Source organism: Phoenix dactylifera, chromosome 7 (genome assembly GCF_009389715.1).
Source record: "Phoenix dactylifera cultivar Barhee BC4 chromosome 7, palm_55x_up_171113_PBpolish2nd_filt_p, whole genome shotgun sequence".
NCBI classification, from domain to species: domain Eukaryota; kingdom Viridiplantae; phylum Streptophyta; class Magnoliopsida; order Arecales; family Arecaceae; genus Phoenix; species Phoenix dactylifera.
The window spans coordinates 10,978,737-10,992,191 of record NC_052398.1 but is presented as its reverse complement, the minus strand read 5'-3'; the positions used below and the strand labels follow the sequence as shown (position 1 = coordinate 10,992,191).

General features: G+C 39.3%; 1 protein-coding gene across 3 annotated transcripts in view; it reads right to left on the bottom strand.

Moving 5' to 3' along the window:
• Positions 1 to 5,303, bottom strand: part of LOC103721308 (RNA-binding protein cabeza-like) — a 31,379-nt gene extending 26,076 nt beyond the window's left edge. For 2 of the 3 annotated variants that reach the window (XM_039128280.1, XM_039128279.1), the window contains exon 1: positions 3,371 to 5,303. In XM_039128280.1, coding sequence (XP_038984208.1) covers positions 3,426 to 5,183 — 1,758 coding nt within the window. In that variant the 5' untranslated portion in view covers positions 5,184 to 5,303 and the 3' untranslated portion in view covers positions 3,371 to 3,425. Of the gene's footprint in view, positions 1 to 3,262 lie in introns of all 3 variants that reach the window. The other variant, XM_039128278.1, reaches the window with a different exon arrangement.
• Positions 5,304 to 13,455: the final 8,152 nt, after the last annotated feature.

Sequence of the window (13,455 nt, the reverse complement as noted above, 5' to 3'; positions counted from 1 at the left end):
ACGAGCCAAACAATTGGACCAGGACTCAATACTCAATATACGACAATAGGCTCTCAAACCTAAGATTGGGATGATGTCAACGTGAGAAAACATATCAATTATGACAAATACAAAGCCACACTTCAAGAAAAGCTCCAGAAGTGAATTCAAAGCTTGATGACCGAACTTGGTAAAAAAAAGAAAGGTACCAACTTAGAAGTAAAAAGGCTAAAAGACAACTAACAAAAGCAGGCCAGGACCAAATAACAAAAAGTTGGCATTCCAATAACAACACAAGGACCAAAACTAGTAGAAAGCATTAGGAGACTTGAGACTAATAGGAATACTAGGTGTGGGAAAACTAGGTGCACCATGAGGAGTTATCCTAGAGGGTAGCTCGAAGAGAGAGAGCGAACCATCACAGCATAGAGGTAGAAGATGCAAAAGAAAACTAAGGGCCAACTCCCCACCACCTTCACCACCTCCAAAGCCTTCATTTCAGTGGTGGTTGTTATGGTTGCCGGCAGCAATGGGACAAGACGGGAAAAGAGGAGGAGAGGAGATATGGGCAAAGATGGAAAAAAATAAGTAAGGAACCGGGAACCAAATACCCAAATGAGAGTGGCACACTAGCCCTAGGATTGAAAGACCTAGGTTAAAAAAATTCGCATCGGATTTTAATCCCAAGCTTGAGTCCAGCTCGTTTAACAGACAAGTTCATTTTCCAGGCCTAGCACAGCCCACCAAGCATAAAATCTTGGCCCATGCGTACCCAAAAGGCTTCAGGCTTGAGCGGGCCAAGTAGCACAGGTCTATTAGTCATTTAGCTGTCAACAGCAATGCTTGTGTTCAAAGATGAGATATGGGGTTGCATAGTATTAACTTACAAAAGTTCTTAACTTTGTTCTATTCATATTAAATCTCTCCAAAATGCATAGTGCATTCTCAATATGTTCTAGGTGCTTGAGTTATAAAGGAGTGTCCAGAAGGATAAAAAACAAAACAGGCTGGAATGTTGAGCCAAAGTTGTGCTCTATTAGCCTATCAGAGCATAAAGATGTTTTTAGATTACAGACACAAGCATATTTTAATAGCACGGACAAATTTTGCACACCCCACATTGCATACAAGAGCCAAGAACATCACATATAGCATCCCATATTTCATGTTTCTCAACATGTCTTGACCATGCATGTCATAGCCTCCAATCATCAGGACTACTTCCATATTTCAAAAGTGGGTTCTTATACAAATATTTTAACCTCACTTGTCACCAAGAAATTCATTCATCAACTATGCCCAAGATATAGCTGTTCTACAACTTCAGTTAATGAACTGGGATGGGTTTATTATCATAACGATCAGCCATGATAAGTGCATACAGCCTAACAAAAACTGAAAGCTTTACTATTCGATCATATCAGAATCGTTTCAAACATAAATTGAGTAGATTTCAGAAAGGGAAAGATTGACTAATCAAAAAAGCAAGTATTACTCAAAACGATACCTATTCTTTGTCTACCAAATGGCATGTAGCATGTAGAATAAGAGAGGCAGAATCAACTGAATGCACAAACACCAGATGAAGTGTTGTACACATTGGCTACCAAATAATATTTATTAAAAAATTAAAAAAGAGTATCTGACAAAATTTCAATCAAGGCATATATTTGAAGCTTCTCTTATCTTCTTCAGGTGGAGAGGACTTGAAGATGGCGGTATTCCAAAATGGTGATTCAAGACTGCATAAACTAGCAAAGTGCTAGATCTAAATTTCTGTTGCACAAAACCATTTATGGATCTAAGAAACATGCTAGCAACCTGCAGGCTGCACATTTCTTTTTTTTGTGGGATATTTTCCAAGCAGGAAAAGAACTAAAAAAATTAAAAAAAAGAGAAACAGAGAAGGGAGGGAAAAAAGGATGGAAAGAAGAAAAAGAAGAGCACGTGCCAACCATCTCATGCACAGTCTGCTGTGCCACTACCTGGCACCGTACCGGTTGCCCAGCGGTATGAGTCGATACGGGCCCAAGCCGTGCCGTGCCGAGCCTGTACCGACACAGCAGAGGAAGCGGGGAAGAGAGCAAACGGGAGAAAAGAAAGGGGAGAGAAGGAGGGAGAGAGAAGAAGGCCGGCGAAGGCCGGTGCCCGGGCAGGAGGCGGAGGCCGTGGTCGGGCCTCTATTTCTTTTGAAATAGAAGTTTGGCCGCTAAAAAATTTTATGATTTTTAAGTTAAGTTGGCAAATCATTTTCCGACTTCATTTAAATATCGTAAAATTAAAAATATATATATTAAAAAAAATAAAGTAGAATCGGCAAAGGATTTGCCAACTTCAACTTAAAATGTGCAAAAATAAAAGAGTCCCCACTCCGGGCTCCTGCTGCGAACGAAACAAGGGACCGAAGGTGGAGCCCCGACCTCCGCTCTCCTCGGCCTCCGACTTCCGCCTCATCCGCGTGGAGGCTCCCCGCTGGCCGTCCTCTATTTCTTCCTCTCCCTCCCCCGCTCTCGCTCTCTTTTCCTCTTTTTCCTTCTCTTACTCCTCTGGTGACAGCGTCTCAATTTGGTTGCTGGAACCGTCCCGGTAAGCCGCCAGTACGGCTTGGGACGTCCTAAATCGTCCGACCATGGTCTCTTGTGTCCCTTTACCATGCTAAAAGGTGCAATAAGTGATGGTCAACCGACCAAAATACTATTGTACTGGCTGGTCATTACTTATAACATTACATCAATAAAGGACCAAACGGATGAGCGAAAATACAGCCCAAAGACCAAAAAAAATGCATATCCGGTCTTTTAACATCAGAAACAAAAATATGTAATGTATTCGCACATTATATGTTCAATAAAATGAAACTTTAAGAGTTAGATTGAACAATGATGAACCACTTATAAAAGTTTGTGCAATTAGCAATATCTGCTGAGACCAAAATAAAAGTTATTGGATTAGGCAATCTATAATAAAAAGGTTCTCAAACATTTTAGAAAATTAACTAACCATCCCTAGAAAGGAATTTCATATATCATTGGCATTCTGGTAAGTGGTATCATAAGTCTAGACCATTAGAAAATTGCCACTGAAGAAAGCTCAGGTTGTATGCAAAAAGAATGCACTGAGCATTGAGAATAAATTAATTTAATAAAGTACAATTACATCGTGCATAAAATTGCACGAAAAGGTTACAAGATGCACTAGTGTCATCAAGCACATCAGTCACAAAGCAAGATTACAAACAAGATAAGCATTAAAGACACAGATGTCAGCGACAGAGAAAACTTACATATCTAAAATGATAGCTACAACAGGTCCCTGCAAGCAACCTCTGCACGTGTCCTATGGGCATGAAATTACTAAAAGTCTAAAACATAAATAAGAGTGACTGACATACTTGCCCACAAATCATTGATCTCCTTCCTAGCTAAGGAATTTGCTAACACACCATTTCACTCAGATGATAAATGCCGCCTCTTTGAATGCTCCACCTCTCGTGACTTGCTTCTTTGCCTCGATGATCGTCCTCTATCCCAGTCATCATCCAGCTCCAATTCACGGTCCCTGTGCCTGTAGTGATCTCCATGACCGTCTCTGTCATCCCGATACCTATTACTTTCCCTCTCCCTCTCTCTTTCCCTCTCCATTCCCCCTTCTCTGTCCCTGTCCCTCCCCCTTTCTCTCTCCCTCTCCCTACCCATTTCTCTTCCATCATGATGTCTCCTCTCCGACCATTCCTGCCCAGGACCCATATCCTTCCCCTTGTCATGCCTTCTATCTGAAATCCCTGACCAATCCCGATCAGGACCCCGATCCTTCCCATGGCTTCCTTCTCCATACCGCTGGTCTGAAGCAGCATCATCCCCGTAACTGGACTGCTCTTCACCTCCCCATCCACCCATACTGGGATCCGGCCACATCCCAACACCACTAGCGGCCATCCCTCCTCTCCCGAAGAAGGCCGGGTTCACATGAGGAGCCACAACTGGAGGAAATGAAGGCATCAATCCCGGGAATGGAGCTGTCACTGGCCCAGCAGGAAAGCCTCCATATGCACCACCCATTCTCCCCATAGCCGCTGCTCCGTAACCAGTTGGATCAAAACCTTGACCAAGCATAGCACCAGGATGGAGCATCGGTGGAGGTGGAGCAACCATCCCGCCGTTTCCCATGATTCCTCTTCCACCCACAGGCCCCATCCTGTTCCTCATATTCCCCATTGGCCCTCGATTCCCCATGCCACCCCTCCCCCAATTACCGCCGCCGCCCCTCCCATAATTCCCACCCATCGGGGCCCCTCCCCCTCCTCTCCCCTTCTGAGGCGGTGCTGACGATTGGGATGTCATCTGCTGATTCTTGAGTTGAGCTTCTCCCATCCGACGAACAGTATGCGGCGATGCAAACGCCACGACGCAGGGCCGGCCATTGAAGACGTGCCCGTTCATTCCCTCCTTGCACGCTGCAGCGGCCACTGGATCATAGAAATCGACCTGGCAGAACCCCTTCGACTTCCCGCTCGCCTTCTCATCGAAGAACTTCACCTCCTTCAGCTGCCCGTACTTGCTGGCCTCTGCCTCGAGATCAGCGTCCGTCGTCCACCAGTGAAGCTCTCCCACGAAGAGAGTAGTCCCCCCAGCTCCTTCTCCTCCACCGTTAACGCTCCCTCCTCCCGCTGGCCCGCCTCCTCCCTGCGTCGCCTCACCTCCAAAGCCACCCCCTTGTCTTTGATAACCCTCGTTCCCATAACCAGAGTTCCTCGATTGCCCCTGGATCTCGCCGGGTCGACCAGAAGACTGCCCTAACTCAGGCCTAATTCCACCAGGCGGCGGCGCCGGGAGGCGCAACGCCACCGCCGATTGTCCACCTCCCCGGAACCTTTGCTCTTGAAAGCCACCAGATCTATCCACCAGCCTCTCGATCTTCGGGTCGCCAGCGATCCCGGGGATCTGGACCTTCTCCGGCGCATCCCCCGACGGCGGGAGCAGCGGAGGGGGCGGCGCGGGGTTGCTCCTGCTCCCGTCCTCCCTCGGATACCCCCCGGGCTCGTCACTCCGGTGGGCGGCGTGGAGGAAGCCCTCTCCGACGTTGACGTCGTTGTAGAGGTCCTCGTAGTCCTCGTCCTCCCCGTAGAGCTGCTCCTCGTCCTGGACGGCGGAGATGGCCTCGTTGCGGTGGAACCCGCCCCGTTCTCCGCCGCCACCCGGCTCCATCGCGTAAACCCTCGGCTTGGTCTAGGATTAGGGTTTCTGAAGAGGAAGGAGAAACGAACCCTAATCCCTTGGAAGGCTTCCTGAAGGCACGAAGGCGGAAGAGAGGAAGATAGTTTTTCTTTTGAATAATAATATTATAATTATATATATTTATGACAGTGACGTGTCACCATTGGGTCTCGAGGGTCCGGCGCCTTGCGACCAATCTGGACCGTCAGTTTGATGAACACCAATGTAAGTGTAAGAGACGTCGTTTCAGCCGAGTATTGCTGTTTTACAGTTTTAGCCCTCCAGGGGAATCTGCTGTTGGGCGGCTAACAGTAAGACCATTGCCGGGAAAGCGTTTTTGACTTTTGACGGCTCAGGACTGAGTCAGCTGGGGCCCACGAAAAGACAGGACCGTGTTAGACTTGGGTACGATTAATATCTGCGTGGTCGATCTGCACATGTAATTTTCCGGATGCTTGGCTACAAATTTTGGCGGGAAATGATCTCCCGCAACTGAATCAGACGATGGAGTTCTTTCAAATTATCATATTTCAAAGATGAACGATACAATCTCTTGGATCCTTGAAACTATACAAGGCATTGAATCAAATAATCCTCTATTAGATCTTGTTATATTACAGGAAAATTTATGAAAAAAATAAAATAATGTCTTTCATGAAAAAATTTTTAGAAAAGCAGTGATGAACTTTCTAAATATAATAATTTTTTTATAAAATAAATCAATAAAACCTAGATTTTTTTTGAAACTTTTAAATAATTATCTAACCAACGCTTTCTTGAGGATCATATATGGGCCATGGAAAGGGTACAGCAAGTTCACCAATTGATGTAAATAACTTTATCGATTGTGCTTAAGTCGCCGAAGCCCTCCAAGTTTGATGAAAAGAGGGTGGTAGTGGGTTAGGAGAGGAAGAGTGAAATAAGCCAATTGGGAGGAGAAAGGCATCTATAAATTGTTATTCAATGGCGAATGCATAAAATAATTTTTATTCATGTTACGGTCATAGAAATGATGCTAATATTAAAATGTTCCATGATTACAATCTCATTCGATGGGCTATAATCGTGGTTTCCAAACCAATATCCACCAACATAGATTTCTAATTCCCTTATACTATGGGCTGTCTCCCACATTTTTATTTGATTTTTTTCTTTTCTTCTGCATGCTTTCCTAGATGACGTTGCCACTCATACATGAGATGGAGAAAGAGAAGAGACGAATCCACAGTTGAATCATCCGCTGCATAGATCTCAAAGCACTCAAATTCCACCATTCATCCATTTACATAGATCTTAAAGCAACTAGTAGATGATCCGATGGATTCACCTGAAGGAGGAGAAATCCTTTTTTCGCACGAAAAATACACACTTGACCCAAAAGAGAAATGAAAGTGTTCTCTGACCTCTTGCCCAGACTATTTGGCAGTCGTCTATTCTAGCTTGATATAGTCATGCCGCAGGTGCTACCTCAGTTCTCTTGCCACCTGATAATGCTTCCATCAATTTCCTATATTGCATGCACGGTCCCAAGGATATTCTCGTAATGAAAGGTTGTTTTAGTAGGTTATTACTTGTTGCGCTTTATGGATGGCTACTGACTTCAAAATAGCTAATGAGTACGGACGAGGAAGGTTGATTATGTTCGGAAAGCATTGGGGTAGCCTTGGCTCGTTGTTCCTCCTATCTGCCTTACTTGTTCTTGGCTACCTCTTCCCTTTGATGTGATCAAGCTTAATTTTCTTTTTGGAGGTACAACGGCTGCTCATCCTATTCTAATGTAAGACTAGCCAACAGAATCAGAAACTAAAATCTGGCTCAAATGCGAGGGAGGGGCCCTCCGGTATGGCCAAAGCTTAATTTTTTGATGGTTGGATAGTGGAGAGCTGGGTTGGTGCCTTTCTTTTTTTGCATGATTATTATGGCAGGTAATTAGTTCATGATGGTGCTATAAACTACCCCTAAGGTTGAGCTCTGTGCAAGTTGGAAGGTGTTGCTGCCAGGGACCACTTTGTTTATCTCCTATCTTCAAATTTAAAAGTCGATCATATTTCTTTTTCTCTGACCTTTCCTACTGTTAGTGCTTGTCACCGGAGATTGTGACCAGTTCCCCGCATTAGTTCATTGCGGTTGTTGCTGGAGCCTAGCCACCGAACACCATGAAGATTTTGGCGGAAGGGTCAAAACCCCCGTTTCCTTTGCCATTTTTTTTTATTTTAAATTTTTTACATGTATACCCTTCAAAATATACAAATTTATATAAATATTCTCGTAAAATTACTATTTGCATGAATATCCTCATAAAATACGTATTTTGCATGCATAGCCTTCTTGTTCTTTCGTTTTTTATATATGTATCAATACCATTTAACGTCATTAAAAAAAATAATTTAAATTTAAAATGACTAAAATATCCTTATAGATAGACGCACAAAAAAACTTTATAAAGATATACATGTAAATCGCAACTTTGTAAGGGTATTCATCTAATTACGTATATTTAAGAGGGTATACACTTAAAAAAATTTAATTAAATTATTAAAATTCAGAAAAGATAATTCAATTATTTTTAATAAAAAAAGATAGCCAAAAAAGATTATTATTATTATGTCACATTATCTTGTGTTAATATCAACTCCTATAGAATGAATCATGTTGTTTTTATAAAATTCTCGCCTAAAAAATAAACAACAACTCAACATTTACAAATCACTAAAAAAATATTTTACTAATCTCAGCATCTATAATTAATTTAAATTTGATATGCTTTAATATTTTAAAAATAATAAAAAATATATAGATATCATAGATTCAATAATGATAATTATATCAAAATCAAATAGAGAATAGTATTACCAAAATGATCATCTAATATTCTAATTTGACCGAGTCATGAAATTGATAATGTGGCTCAATCTATTTTTGACTTGTCGATCCAACTGAATTATAAAAGACTTAAAAAGTTCCATCCGAGTTTTGATTTTTTTTAATAAATTTTTTGAATGTATACCCTTCTAAATATAAAAAAATTATATGAATACCCTCGTAAAGTTGATATTTAAGTGTATACCCTTATAAGTCTTTTTGCATATCTACCTATAAGGACATTTCAATCATTTTAGTTTTAAGTCATTTATTTTATAAAGACATTAGATGGTATGGATATATATGCAAAAAAAGAAAAAAAAAAGGATATACATACAAATAGTAATTTTATTAGGGTATTCATTCAATTTTATATATTTAGGATGATATATATGCACAAAAAAAAATATTTTTTATCCATCAGCCACCGGCATCGTGAACCATTGCCACCGGCTACCAAACCCTTGGGCCTAACCACTGTCCCACTGCCAAATCGCCATCCCTTCTCCCCTTCTTCTCCTTCTTAAGAAGACCCCCAATTAACCACCCACTCCGTTTTGCTATGCTACTACAAAACAAAGAAGAGGAGAGACAGTCCCATGTATTCTCTCTCTTTCTCTCATTTCTTCTCCTTTCTCTCTCTAAGTTCTTTTTCTCTCTACTCGATCTATGGAGCTAGAGGTGGGGTCCCGAGTCCTTTGTTTTGGACCCAGTTGACTTTAGTAAAGGGGCTTTGATCTATCCTATTAGTCGGACAATATGTAGTCTTTATTGAGTACCATGGAATTTGGTCCTAATTTATTTCCATCGAGCCTCTCTATCCTAGTCTAACCTTGATTGGACCAAACTGGGATACCGAGCACTCCTGCTTGACCAGCTCTATAAGGATGTTGGGATTTAGAATTTTTATTCTTAAAACAATCATGGCTATATTCTGATAAACATATAATTTTTAAAAATTAGGCTCTGAGAGCGATTTTTGAAGTTAATTGAATTGTCGGTTGATTCCATTTGTGAGAAAAGTGATATAACCCTTTCTCTAGATTTATTGATAAATTATAAATTATTTATATCATTGAATTTTGAGTCGTATTAATAGTATTTAATTATTGAATACATCTTATTAGGAAATATTATTTGATGCATAATCAACTGTTTTGAATTTGTTTATGGAATATGATTGATTGATTTCGATATTGCATGAAACATGTTTTGTGAAAAAAAGCTTTGATATACGATCGATTTGGACTCTCAGCCTGACTATGTTAAGGATCCTGCTAGTGGGGTATATACGTTGACACGTGATTATTCCTGATGGATTTATGTCATAAGAGAATATATGGGATACTGCAAGCAGATACATGATCTTGAAGGACATCACTATAAGAAGATACGTGGCACACTGTAAGAAGATGCGTGATATCATGATCCTACCATAAAAAAAAGATGGTCATAGCTTATGATTGACGAGATAAACCTAATGTTTTAAAAAAATTCGATTCATAAACAAAATTTGAATTTTAAGAAAGATTGGATTCTCATGCATGATATTTTGATAATGTTGCATATGTAAATTTGGTTTTAAACTTATCGGTTTGTCTAGCTCATTATTCGATATCTTACTACTTTTACAGATTCTGAGAACTAAGCTAATGCAAGAATTTACTTCAGAAAAGTGATTAGAAGTAGAGTTTTAGTCATTTTATTTTAGGATTTTATAAAAATATGATGTAAGATTATTAAATATACTTAAAATTTTATGATACATAAAGTTTGGATTTTAGCTAATTAAATTTTGGGACATTTAATTGATTTTTTATTATGTTTCTTACCTTATGATATCGTGATGAGATGTCTTGCATACTTGTGGAAAAGTTTTCTATTATTATGCGTTGGTTGTCGTTTCCGTGGCTCATGATTTTGGGTTTGGAGCATGACAAATTTAGTGCATCAGCTAGCTTATACCAATCTTCCTTTGGTTAAAGACAACGTCAAGGAACAAGTGGTTGACTAGAAGATATAAGAGGGGCAAAATTAGAATTTAGGAGTTAGTTGGGTAAAATTGCTAGATTGTCAAATAGGCTGATAGTAGCAAATTTTCTTAATTTAATTTTGGTTTATTATGATGCAATCTAATCCAATGTCCTATCTGGTTCTTGACTTTGTTTAGATAATGTGCCAGATTAGCTGTGACACAAGAGAAAGAGTTTTTTATTAAAGAGAAAAAAAAAGTATCAGCAGTAGTCGAGACAGGAGTCGTTCAGAGAGCGATTTTCTTGAGAGAGCGGGCCTAATTGGATAGTGCATGCGAGGAGTCCCTAGGAAGGGTTTATGACTTTGAAGAGAATGAAGAATTATTTTTTCTCAACCCGCTCAACTCAAATCTCTCAAAAAAAAAATAGAGAAAGGTGAAAAGTGCGAAAATAGGGTTGATGTCCTATTTTCTTTCATTAATGATCCACACTAAGATACATAGTCTTTATTTATAATAGTGAGATCAGCCCTTGCACAGTTTAGGTCAAATTTCTCTTCTTAATTCTAATAAAACTTTCTTTCTTAAAATAGGCATGACCAATAGAAATAAACTCAAAAATACTAAAATTCTTCAGAAGATACATCTTAACTTCTAGATCAACTCCATCTTCTATCATTTAGCCTGATTTTTCTCGAATTGAGAGATACGTTTAGTCAAAATCTTATCCAAATTTTTTTTTTTGATTTGTCCGGCCTATTTCAAGGTCCAAACGATGGAATTTGGGCATAATTACTAGATGTATCATCCCCTAAAGGTATTGGATTCATATCATAGATCTTGAAAAGTTACCTGATTTAAAAAAAATGACCATCTCAATCCGATGTTGTATGACCAAGTTATGGCCTCTGTGAATTTAGCTTACGACTCGACTTTCTGATGTGACAGATCTCACTCTTACATCCTATCCAGCACTACTTGTAGTAATCAAAGTGGTCCGCATTATATCCGATAATCCTCCAGAATCACAATCAAGCTCTAGGAGGCCAAAGAGCGTTTGACAAATCATAGGACAAACTTAAGCGGGCATTCATTTAATTATTTATGAATTTGGATTGGCTAGGGATCAAGTTTGAGACAAGCAATATCTAGGTATTTTAATTGATGAAAGTCCTAAAAAGTCAAGTACTGGACAAAGTCCACAATAACTTGTCTAGAACTTATTTAATCAAGCAATGAAGCTATTGCACCTATTACTACCTACAAGCACAGTGCCAAAAGGTAGGTAAATTTTTTTTGCATCCTCCAGTAAATATTAAGCTGGATGGGAAGAAAAACAGTTTGAATATAGACAAGTATACCAGCAATGCTTCTCCTTCTTCAAATGGAAGAAAATATAAATCACATAAAATAACAACATAGAAAGAAAATAATGAACTCTATATAAGTAAAAATGTTTCACTCATCATAACAACAATGAACGAATTCACCTATCTCCTTGATAGTTATTTGAATCAGAGGGTTCTTCTATAATGATCATAAAATAATGAACCACTCAAGCTCCATTCCCATCCAAAACAAACGCATTCTGTTAGTCATTCTTACATGGCGATTACATTGGCTTTACAATATCTATTGATTTGTACTCCTAACTCTCCAAAGATATAATAATTATCATGGTCAATAGTTTATAGCTCACCGGTGCATCTAAAATATTTTTTTAATATTTTTAACTAAATCTGGAATATAATAGAAATATAGTAGAAATGTAAGATATCTTGATATATTACAATGAATATAATAAATTTTGCAACTTGTCTCATTTCTTCTTGCAGGATTGTATAGGGGCTACCTTTGGCGGGATCATCACTGCTTTGATAGTCTTTGCCACTTTCTAAATTAACCTGGGGAATGGATGACCGCCGATTAAAATGGAATTTTATTGTTAGATTCTTTCAAACCAAATTAGTAGGTCTGCGGTGTGTACTCCTTTTTCTCATTATATTAGGTCCGATTTGTAATCTCTAGGACCACAGTAATTGATCTAGAAGAATCACCAGACTTGATGTAGATCACTTTGTCCACTACGGATAAGATTGGACATTATCCAGAAATAAGATCCATTACATCAAAAAGCCAGATCGTGAGCCAAATTTTGGAAAACCATAACTTGGTTATCCGATGTCCAATTGAGATGATATTTTTTAAAAAAATGGATAACTTTTCAAAATCTATGATGTAGAACCCCTTCTAGAGAGGTCGCACTCCCAACGATCAGGTCCAAATTCTATCATTTAAGCTTCTGAAACAGTTCGGTCAATGTGAAGGTTTTCTCTTTTGGAAAAGATTTTGATCAGGCATATCTTCCAATTCAAAAAGAATCAGTTGAAGCAATAGAAGGTAAAGCTGATATAGGAGCCAAGATTACCTCCTGTAGTATTTTGGCTATTCTAAAAATTATTTCTACTAGTCATGTCTATTTAAGAAAGTGGATCCTATTAGAATTAGGAGAAAAATCCGACCCCCTTTTTGTAAATTTCTCAATAATCACATTATTGTTGTTTATAAATTTAATAGCTTTGTGGCCACTCTTTCTTTATACATCTTAAACTATTTCTTTTTTCAAAATGCTACTATATGCTCATCTCTAATTTAGCAATATTTGTAAAATAGTTGCTACTGTATTAATGCTAGAAATTTTGTGAGCATTCAAGGTTCAATTTGAGGTATACAATGCCATGTACAATGTCGTTATTCTTTCAGCAACCTTAGGTGGGGCGCACGCTGATCAATCTTGAACTTTCCAACTGATGAAGCCTATGGTCATGAAGGCCATGGACGTGTACCTCGTTTTATCATTTTGCATCCACAAATTAAGCAATCCATCAATGCCTTCTTGAGCAAAGGCATTGAAATAATTTTTTAATTTATTCAGGAGCTTGGAGAAATATATGGATATAGATGGCCTACGTAACATCAAGAAGGAAGCTGACCTTGCTCAAGTGACAGCTGACAAAGAAGGCAGCAAGAGAAGCAAAGTCCAAGTCTCCAGTTCGCATGCTATAGAGAAATTGAGTCAACAAAGCAGACGAGGAAGTGACAAATGCCTTTATTGCTACGGGCCTGCAAGAGAAACTGGAAGCTCTCAAGATAGAGCTATCCAAATCTCCAGACACACCTGATCAAATCCTTAGTCCAGCATTCAAAGAGAGTGTAGACAGGCTGCTGCAAAAATTTAAGCATAACTTATCACACCCTGAATCCTATATATTGGTTTAAAACAGAATCTTTAGATGTCATCAGAGGCTAGTAGGCTGAAAGAGTGGAGGATGAAAGGAGAGAAGCTGAAGAAAAAGATCAATGACCCACTCCGGCATCAGGCTGAAGCAAAGATGGCGATGCTCAGAGAGGCACGAGAGAAGGTGGAGA